At 36.8% G+C, this 11,265-nt stretch overlaps 1 protein-coding gene across 2 annotated transcripts in view; it reads right to left on the bottom strand.

The window, feature by feature from the left end:
• LOC126822372 (protocadherin Fat 2) overlaps positions 1–11,265 on the bottom strand; it is a 58,868-nt gene that overhangs the window by 25,372 nt on the left and 22,231 nt on the right. The window contains exon 1 of one of the 2 annotated variants that reach the window (XM_056101361.1): positions 82–207. The exons of the other annotated variant lie outside the window; for it this stretch is intronic. Within the exon in view, the coding sequence (XP_055957336.1) occupies positions 82–157 (76 nt within the window). The 5' untranslated portion in view covers positions 158–207. Of the gene's footprint in view, positions 1–81; positions 208–11,265 lie in introns of those variants that run through there. 2 annotated transcript variants of the gene reach the window in all.

Raw genomic sequence — 11,265 nt, forward strand, 5'->3', positions numbered from 1 at the left:
ACTGAAATCAGCCGAACGAATAACAAAATATTCACTGTAATATATATATCTAAACACGCTAGGGATACATTAAATACTTACTGGAATATATGCTGAAACCAGGTACCGGATTTACAAAACTATAAGTTAGAGTATCGTTGTCTGGATCTGTGGCCATTAAAGTATATATTATAGATCCTGGTGTTGCTGTAGACACATCAACAATTCCACTGTCTACAAGAATACGTACATTACTATAGTAGTTTGAGATTCCATTTACACAAGTCAATAGCTTATGTCATAACAATCCAGATTTGTTTAACATTTAAATCCATGTGCAGCAGTCAGAACTACTATAAGATAGTATCAACCATGACCCTTCAACAATTACAAGAAGAAAAAAAAGGAAAATAATGGTTAAATAGGCGTAATACGAGAAGAGTCAGTTACCATGAAAACAATGGACACTATTTTGTCCAGGACAATATACGCTGCCGTCAAGGCCGAGATAATTTATGATTGAGTCATCTAAATTTACACGAACGCTGAATTCACAGTATTTAGCTATCAAATATCAAGCTTTTAAAAACCACGTTAAGCCGGCGGAAGCAATTCTTGATTGGGGTGAGGGTGGGGGTGGGACTTATTTGCATTTGGCGATGGTTCGTGGGCGCCTAAGCCCCGGAAGCCCCCGGGAGTCTAGATCGTCGGTGTCGCATTCTTGACTGTGTGGGGGTGACGGTGGGACTAACATCCCGAGAGTCTAGATCGTCGTTGATGCATTCTGGACGATTTCTTGCTTATAAAATTACTCAGCAATGAGTTTAATGTTTCCGTAAGCGTATCACATTTTCTTAACTGGCCAAAACTGATAACAGTGAATTATTTGATGGACAGGAGACGCAAGGAGAGTAGTTACAAAAACTTTATTCCGTCCAATTATTTTCTAATTACTTAATCTATCAAAGAGACAACGAAAGTGCGAGCAGACAGAAATGGGGTTCAACCCCCAACGTCCACTCGACACAAACTAGGTCATTTAAGGACAAACATATGGTTAAATTTTATTTTAATAATTCGCTTGCGCTTAAGGGCTCTTAATTGGCAGTAGGGGGAAACCGGAGGACCCGGAGAAAACCCATGAGGTTTGACAGGCGACCTACTCCTTGCCACGTACAACAAGGGAATTGAAACCACGCCAGTTGACTCAATGACAGACCTTATGATACAGCGCGCACGTGCTAACCATTCGGTCATCCAAACCCCCGCGACCCTTGCAACTTGTTTTTTTTCTTCTGAAAGTGTACGTTCGTACTTAAAATAAAATACACAATGAGTGAAAAAATAATAATCATTATACTGGAAAAATAAAAATATTTTGAAAAAATAATAATTAAACATGGTCAAATTCTAGGTTGAAATCTGTGTGGAAGATTTTCCCAATCACTTCTATGTTAAAATCGGGCTTGTTCCAATTACTTACGTCATTTTTTTAACAGAAAAGTTAAAGATACATTATGGGAGATTCGATAACGAGTTGGCAGTTCTCACTATAATAGTTAAAGGCAATTTGCTGAAAATTTCATTCAAATTGATCCACTATGAACCGAAAACTAAGCGAATGAAATTTCTGCCTAGCCTCGGTCATCATTACTAAAGTCAGTACGATAAACAGCATAGTCTCGATTATCTATTTAATCGTTTAATCGAGAAGGAAAGTTATGCAGTAAATCGGCTCACAATCCACTTAAGATCGCAGGCTAGCGAGGCCATCTAGAGTTGATTATGGTCTGGATAAGTTAATTAATGTCTATTTAATAATTTAGATAACATTTCAGGCCTAAAGAAAGACCTGAATAGACAGATTTAGCTCTAGCATAATGTATGTTTAACCTTTAGACGGAAGAATTTTCTGCCAAGATATTGGAGGGGGCGGGGGCCACCGGACCTGTTGTATGAACTGATTTGTAAATCGTCTGGGCTGTTGTGATATACTAACAATCTGTCAATTAGACGGGTTATTGTCCTTAGCTAGAATGGGATATACATGATCAGAAAATGACAGGACGATAATTCGACGCATTTAACTCTTGTGCGGATACAAATGGTATTTCGTAATCTCACGACCCTATCTTTATAATACGGCAATTAAAGCTGACGTGAGGTAGTGGAAAAATTCAACTTTTGACATTAGTTAGAATTATTACATGGACCCCTTAAGAGTTTTTTTACTTTTTTACTTTTGGCTAATTAAAGATGTCTAATGAGAGAGAGAGAGAGAGAGAGAGAGAGAGGGTGGAATCGAAACCACGCCACTTGACTCAATGGCAGACCGTCTGATCCAACGGTCACCCAACCCCCTGATGATATTGTACTGAGTTGTATACAAATCTATGAACTCTACCAACCCTAACAACAGACGATTCGGCATGGAAATCACACAAGTGATTGGTCGATTTTTATAATTATATTCTGGTTCAAAAATATCGTTTAAATCACGTTTCTTCTAGAAGATTCGCCCCCCCCCCCCCCAAAAAAAAATGGTACATGTGATTGTCCGACTTTTGTGGTGGTTTCAAAATTACATTATAATATATATGTTATCTGTTTTTATCTAAAACAGTGGTTCCCAACCCTTTTTTGCCAACGGCACACCTCGGAACACATGAAAAAATAGCTGCACACCGGCTAAATATAATATATATAAAGAATATTTGAATTTCGTAAAATAAAAACATGGTAAGTCAGACGGCATACAACCATGGACAGAGACTAGTCATAGACACAAAGAATGACTCAAACTAAATAAAGAAATACACAGCTATGAACTTATCAGTAGACACCTGTGAATACTCAATTGGGATCACGTGGTTTTTCGCATTTTCTTAGTGTGCCGTTCAAAATTTCGCGGCACACTGGTTGAGAATCACTGATCTAAAACATGTTTTTTTTAATTTGAATGTTTAGCTATCCAGCTTGATATGAAGTTCTAGTTTGATCGTATTTAAAAATCATTATTCATTTAAAAACCTCTATATGTTGGGATCTTAAATTATCTTTTTTTTCGGACAGGGTTTTTTCTTTGTGCGAGGTGTTGCCACAAGGATTAAGATTAATACAAGACTGAATCCCAATCTATGCAAATAATAGTTACTCTATACTGCTATACTAATTTGGTCGCTTTTTGTTTTTAGATGTCACTTACTGACATCATCTGTTGAATCTAACTTCCTATGGTAAACCACATTACCACACAAAAGGTACAGCAGATCTTATTATGGAATGAAGCAGTGAGGGCTGTATACAGTCTAGTTTATCCCAATCAAATCCGAGAAAATGTCTCTAGATAATAGTGTACTACAAATGTGTGTACTTGGCCCTTTGTTTCCTCCTGCTCTATACCAACAATGCATATCTATTAAGGAGGCCTATTTCCCCTGTACACGTTTCAGATGATGCTCTGCTGTTTTGACGCCAGTGTCCCAGCAAGGAAAAGATGATGTATTGGCGTTATTGTGTATAACAAACAGTGTAAATTGTAGGTGAAAGACGCTTACCAGCATCTCCCGATCTTTTGGTAACCAAAAACTGTGTATGAATTGGTTCGAGGGTACACACATATCCTTCTTCAGTTGATGAAGATATAATCAGGGGAAGTAAACACTTGTCGGTATTTTGTGTTTTTTTTACTGTTGTTGTGGTTGGTAAGTTGGTTATATCTATAGTACTTGGCTACAATTAAAATGACTGTAAATTTAATGACCACATAATGTACAACCTGTGCTAAATAAAACCCAGACGACTTTAAAATTCTCATCTAGCGCTCATCCCCCGCATCCCCTCCCGGTTTTCTTACGCCCTGGTTAAAACTTCAACACATGCTTTATCTTTATGACAAATAATGATTAATTAACAAACTTTTTAGCATTTTAGCAACCATAAAATCAATGTGTAACAAATTTAACGTGATTGTTTATTAAACATGGACAAGACATTACCCCTCCCCCCACCCCCGCGAGTTTGGTTTATTCGATTAAACGTCGTTTATTTTTTATACTAATTATAGCTCTGTAATCATATCCATTGACGTACATTATATAGAGGTACAAACTTGATTATTATTCGAATCTTGTATAGAGTGATCCTCTAGTGTAGCCATGTTACTCTTACTTGACGACAAAAAATGTTATTATATATTTATATACAGCTATATTACACAATACATATATTGACGTCCAAACGAAACAATACAAAGACTTCGAGGCGTTTTAAAAATAAATAGAAATTTAAATGAACCTGACTTAAATTCATCCAATAGACCCGGTGTATTTAGGTGATGTACTTCAACACCATTTAAATCCCATTATCCAAATTATCAATTGATTTAAATTCTAGTAAATTGTTTCTAAATGTGTTGTATGTTTTCGTTTGGTCGTCAGGCTAATATAGTGGAGCAGCTGAGTGCAAACAATTTTCAAATCTGGATACAAGCACTAACATTAAGAATAATCCGTTAGCCACCCGAATTTTTAAATCGGCAAATTATTTTTTACATAATTTTAAACACTTAAACAATTTATAGACCCACATTTATAGACGAATTATGTTGTCGGCCATATCCGTCGTACGGAAGCCTAGATGTCCTATTTTGATGAATCTTAAAATATGTGTACGAGTCACATGTGTCGGATAGGTTCGATTTTGCTGAGCATCGGATTATGGCCCCCTACATTTTCCCTACAATAGTGAAATATATACGTTGGTTGTGGACCCTCCAGAGGCAACAATATTAGTGCATGCAGACGAAACTTACGATCAAATGATACTGAGGAATTCGATATTGGTCTGTTATCAGACTGCAATTTCTTGGAATACGGCCCTTGGCTTTTACGTAAAGTGCGACTAATGTACAAGGCTGTGGACCCTCTAGAACCACCCATAATTATTGGTCCTACTTCGACTAAACTTAACACATATGTTAAGGATCAAAGTATCTTAGGGGAGTTCAATTTTTGTACACGCCAGATCAACAGTTACGGCTGTTGAATTGTACAATGTTTGTGGACCCTCTTGAGCCCTCAACGTCTGTCCGATTTAGACGAAATTTAACATATACGCCAAAGATCAATCAAATAATGCAATTTACCGTGACTTTATCGCAAAATATGATATTTTGTTCCATATTTTGACCATCTTGAAATTGGCCAATATCTTGGATTCTCGAATGGTCAAATCTATTTCAGAAGGCCACTTGCAGATTTCCACAAGGTCTTGAGATGTAAACAGGGTTAGGGCACGTGATTGTTGCTGATGATTTGGGTTAGGGTAAGTCTTAGGTCTAGGTCTTGGGTTAGGGTTATGTCTAGGGTAAGGGCTAGTCATTTTTAAATCTCGTGACCTTCAGGATGTATGCCGGCGGTTTTCTGAAAGAGACTTAACCAGTCTCGAATCGCTAATGGGCTTTTCAAAAGACTGCCCCCCCCCCCCCAGCAGTATGTGTGTCAATTTTAATAAGTGTATCCAAATTTGAACGATTTCTCTATTTTTATGCAGAAACCGCTGTACGATATCGGACAATATCAAACAACTTATCATTACTTATCTGGACAGATTAAGCGGATGTCTTTCGCTTTTGTTTTAGGACGCCTCACAAAAAAAAAATCAACTTATTTTTTATACAAATGCCAGATCTATATATGCAATACAAGTTACAAGGTTATTTATTATTTCTGGTGACTTTTGAACGAGATTATCTCGTAATTAACAATTAACATCTCAAGTACAATAGGTTTGAGGCTTGAGTTAGTTGATGTGTGAACCCGTAGAATGGGCTAAGCAGCGAAAACGATTGCCGTTCAATTTAAACTGTTCACGTATTTCACCGAATTAGTCTGGAGGCTCAGCGCGGGGGGGGGGGGGGGTCCATCAAATGGGCACAAAACCAGACCCAACTTTTCTAGAGTAAAATTTTGCGTAGAATACAATGCCGAGTGGTAATCAGTCCGCCGTTGGGGCGTTTTCGAGATATTCGGGGTCAAAGATCAAATGGGTTCATTTGCACTGAAAGTGAATGTGCGGTCATTCTTGTATCATGAAAATAAGCTGAAAATGATCGAAAGTAATCACACTTTCAATAAAAATGTAAACTTGCTAAATTCACCTTTGTTCTTTGTGACCCTGGAGGTCAAAAGGTCACATTTTCCATTTTAGCACTAGGAAGATTTAAAGTAATAAATGTCGGCGTAAAATATAAAAACTAAAGCGAAACCTGTTCTAATTAATAATAGGAACATTATCTTTAGGTGGTCTTAGCACCAAACTTTTACTTTGGAACGTCGAAAATGACCTTGCATAACAGAAGCAAAACGCTTCGGAGCCTGTTTCAAAAATACGTAAAAACTGTTAATTCAAAATCTCTCCGAATTAGTTTTACAACGAATGCTATACATAATGATACTAGTTGTCTGAAAAAAACAATTAAATAGTTCCATGGCTGGACTCCAGCCCGCAGGCCGCGTCACAAAGCCTGCCAAAATTTTCCCCGCTAACATTTACCAATACGACATATATATCCTGTGAACTACTATGTACAATGCATTCGTCGGTTTTATCTGCGTCCATGTTCCGGCAAAATTCATAAAAATTCATAAAAGTTTGCAAACTTTTAATCTCGTCGCCAGATTCGTGTTTTCCCGTCACAGATTAACGTCGGTTTTCCTAGACTGGGATTCTCGGAAATCCACGCGGCCTGCAGGCTGGAGTCCAAGACTGAAACTATTCAATTGTTTTTCAGATAACTAGTATCATTATGTATAACAATCGTTGTGAAAATAAATCGGAGAGATTTCGATTTGACAGTTTTTACGTATTTTTGAAACAGGTTTCAAAATGTGTTGGTTCTGTTATGCAAGATCATTTTCCACGTTCCAAAGTAAAAGTTCTGTGCTAAGACCACCTAAAGATAAATTTGAAATGTTCCTAGTATTAATTAGAACTGGTTTCGCTTTAATTTTTATATTTTACGTTGCCATTTTATTGCTTTAAATCTTCCTAGTGCAAAAACGGTAAATTTCACCTTTTGACCTCCAGGGTCACTAAGACTAAAGGTGAATTTAGCAAGTTTACATTTTTATTGAAAGTGTGATTACTTTCGATCATTTTCACCTTCTTTTCATAATACAAGAATGACCGCGCATTCACTTTCAGTGCAAATGAACTCATTTGACCTTTGACCCCGAATATCTCGAAAACGCCCCAACGGCGGACCGATTACCACTCGGCATCGTATTCTACGCAAAATTTTACTCTAGGAAAGTTGGGTCTGGTTTTGTGCCCATTTGATGGACACCCCCCCCCCCCCCCCGCGCTGAGCCTCCGGTCCAAACTTAATTGATTAGAAATTACAATATTTGTTTCAAAAATTGAATATAAATCACTTTACATTAATATGTGCTTTTAGAATTATTTTTCCTATTTCGAGGTTCCAAAAAATCGAGTTATATCCCTGGAAGTCATACTTTTGGGGACACCACCATGGGCGCTGTTCACATTGCTTAAAAACTGATTTTGAAACACATTTCGAATACATCAACGTAATCTGCGTGAAAATGTTTCTCAGGATGCCCAATGACAATATGAATCCTTCTGAGTAGTCAATTTTGGGGATTACCCCACTTTGACTAGGTAAACAATCACACCCTATCTACCTTAAATACAAATCTCATTATATAAACATAAAACATATCGCGTGATCCCTTGTTTGAGAGATCATCACATTCAGGCAAGACGTCGTTGGTGTAGGGATCGTCAACACTGGGATAATCGACACTGGAGCAATGTGATGTTTTCAGATGAGTCAAGGTTCACTGTTGATTTTTTGGACAGACGTAGGAGGGTGTGGCGTCGTCGAAACGAGCGCTTCCAAGACGTTAACGTCATCAGACATGATCGATTTGGGGGTGGTTCTGTTATGGTGTGGGGAGGCATCGCTGTTGCTGGAAGAACGGCTTTACATGTTGTTGCAGGGCGTGTTACAGGCCAGTACTACCGGGACAACATCTTGGCAGTCCATGTTGTGCCGTTCGCACGACGTAATGGCCGCCGTTTCATCTTCCAGGATGACAACGCAAGATGTCACAGGGCCAGGATCGTTACAGGTTACCTCCAACAACAGAACATCATCACATTACCTTGGCCAGCACTGAGTCCCGACCTCTCCCCCATCGAGCATGTCTGGGACATGCTTGGACAGAGGTTACGTCAACGTCAACAACGTCCTGCCAATGTCCAAGAACTTGCTGCTGCGTTGCAACAGGAATGGGACAATCTGGACCAAAATGACCTTAGACGTCTCATTAGGAGTATGCCACGTCGGATCAATGCTTGTTTGGCAAACAGAGGAGGATTTACCCGTTACTGACTTGGTTGTGATGCTGTGGTAACTTTGCTGTTTGACCCCGGGTATCATTTTACCCTTATAATGGTCAGTCTGTGCCTTACTTAGTCTAACGATCATTTGGAATAAATCGATGAATGTGAACTTCATTTCATTTTGTCATTTGTTTCTTCGTCAGTTTCATTAGGTGACTTTAATAACACTTAAAAATCAAATATCCCCTACTTTTTTTGAATAGTATATTTTACATTCTAGATGCTAATTAAAAATTTTGCTAACAGATGAATTATTACTAAATGCCGCGTTAACAATTAATTCCCCCTTTCTCAAGTAGTTACTAAATGCCGCTTCAATAATTAATTCAACATGTGTACTCTGATGAAAACGAAAATTTAATTTTGATCCATATCAAAGAATTTTAAGTAAATACACCAATATACAATAATTAAAATCAACAGATATTTTAGGATTGTTTGAATGGATTAAAGTATAGGTAAGCTTTACCAATAAATGCTGAACCAGGACTCCAAATATTCCTAAATATTCAAAATATTGCTTTGTCACGGGAACACCAGTTACCTTTGAAAGCTCCCAGAGTGAAATCCAAGTATTTGTCTGTTTTAATGAACTAAATTGTATACTTAAAGATGCATTATTCAAGAGCTAAATCATGTCATTTATCTGCCTTCTAATGTAATTTAAATTATTGCTTAAACATTTATTCACATGACCCCCTGTGTAGAGATTGAATGGATCAGATCGCCCGTTCCATATACTATTTAACGTTAAAATTAAAATTCGAGAATATTATCATTGGCATGGTACTTAATAATCGACAATATTAATCTTATATAACGTATCTTTATGTTTAATGAGACACATATTTACGAATCTATTTCAATGTGTCATGAACTTTATGTTAAATAATAAACACTGTCATTACCTGTCCATGTTCAAAGATTACACAGAGACTTATGCAGAAAAGTACTGTTCTCATTTTAATATCCATAGTTTCACATAAAAACCTTCGTCAGAATGTTCTGTTTTCCTAATATGAGAAGTTCATCTCTCGTGCCCGATAAACATCGCATGAAACTACGATACAATCAATCTAGTAACTGGAAATACTAAATTAACACAAATAGTAGTCCCAACTATCCAGATCCGTGACTTTAACGTCTTCTAAAAATTATTCAAAATATATATTTAATAAGGGTTAAGATATACCAGTATTCAATTAATTGACGCACCTTAGCTATCTATTAATTTACAATATCAATGCATTACATATGTCAAACAGGATATGGTTGCTTACAAAAGAGAATTAAAGTAGCGCTGTGCAATTACGTATAAGAAGCCCCGTGTTAGCACCTTTTCAGTGTTCCCAATTTCTACGCTATCCTCAATTACCAATTCAACAGCAGAATTCCTTAGGTAACCCCTTTAAACAAATCTAGCGATTAACTTTCGAATTACCGAAATATTCAGACAAGTTAATATCGGTATTTTGTACGTTTTATCAACGGATACACTGTGAAATTTAGAAATTCCCTTTAAACTATGTATTGTCAATTATAAATGATATCTATTGTGGTAAAAGTAATAGTATTTTAATCGTTTAATTACACACAAAGACGTTTACGATTAAACAGGGCCAAGGAAGGGAAAGGTTCGCTTCATTTGTGGACGTCCAAGCTATTCATACTCAAACAATGTCAAACAAATCGTTGACAATATAATATGAAGCCGAAACGAAATGTTAAAATAAAACGGAGTAGACACGTATTGGATAAAACGTTAGCAAACTATAAGCATGGAAATTTATTTCTATGTGACATAAAAATACAAAGTTAACAAGACATCTTGATTAATGTGAAAATTTTCACTGGGGTTTGAACAAATTAATTTTCAGGTCTTTTATGTTTCTCATTAATATATTTTTAAGTCTGTTTTTAAGATGCCACCCTAACCATTATAATGATGCCAGAACAAATTAATATTTTAAAAAACAAATGTTATTATAAAATATTCTAAAATCTAGGGAAAAGTGGTGTGAAAAATATCTGTCTTAAATGATTTAATTCATTTAAAGCGGTGGACACACTAGCCGAATGATTCTGCCGAATCGTTCGGCGTCGAAATTCGCCTAGTGTGTCCACTGTCATTCGGCCGAATTTGATATATTCGGCCGAATTATATTCGCCTGGTGTGTCCGCTTCGCCGAAGCATTCGGCCGAATATAGAATTCATTAGCCAATCACCACTCATATCGAGAAGTCACGTGATAGTTTGAAGACATAGACGCCGCCATGTTTAATCATGTGACGTGAAAGGTGATGCAATCGACAGGTTGAATCGGTCGAAGCATTCGGCTAGTGTGTCCACCCATTCGGCCGAATAAAATTCGGCGCCGATTGATTCGGCCGAACGATTCGGCTAATGTGTCCACTGCTTTAGTATTTGTAATTTATTTTTATAAAAAAAAATACATCAATAAACATGGTATATGTTCAGTATATGCTGATTTTGAATATAAGAAACATATCGAAAATCTCTTTCCCTTTTTCTAAAAAAAAACCCCACATGACTTTTTTTTTTTAAAATACCCACTGGCACAGTTTATTAAAAAAAAAACAAATGACTTTTTTTTTTAAAATACCCACTGGCACAGTTTATAATAAAACATGCCATACATAGTATTAAAGATACGTTATGTAAGATTTAGATAAAGAGCTGGCCACCCTTGCTTTAATAGCTCAAAAATAGATAATGTAAAATGAAAATATTGGAAATTTCATTCAAATTACTTCATTCTGGGCCAAGTTGTCACTGTTTGTAGTTTTGACAAGATGTGTGTATAGTGGTAACCAGGGCACTGGTATATTCGAGAC

This window comes from Patella vulgata, chromosome 1, assembly GCF_932274485.2.
Source record: "Patella vulgata chromosome 1, xgPatVulg1.2, whole genome shotgun sequence".
NCBI classification, from domain to species: domain Eukaryota; kingdom Metazoa; phylum Mollusca; class Gastropoda; family Patellidae; genus Patella; species Patella vulgata.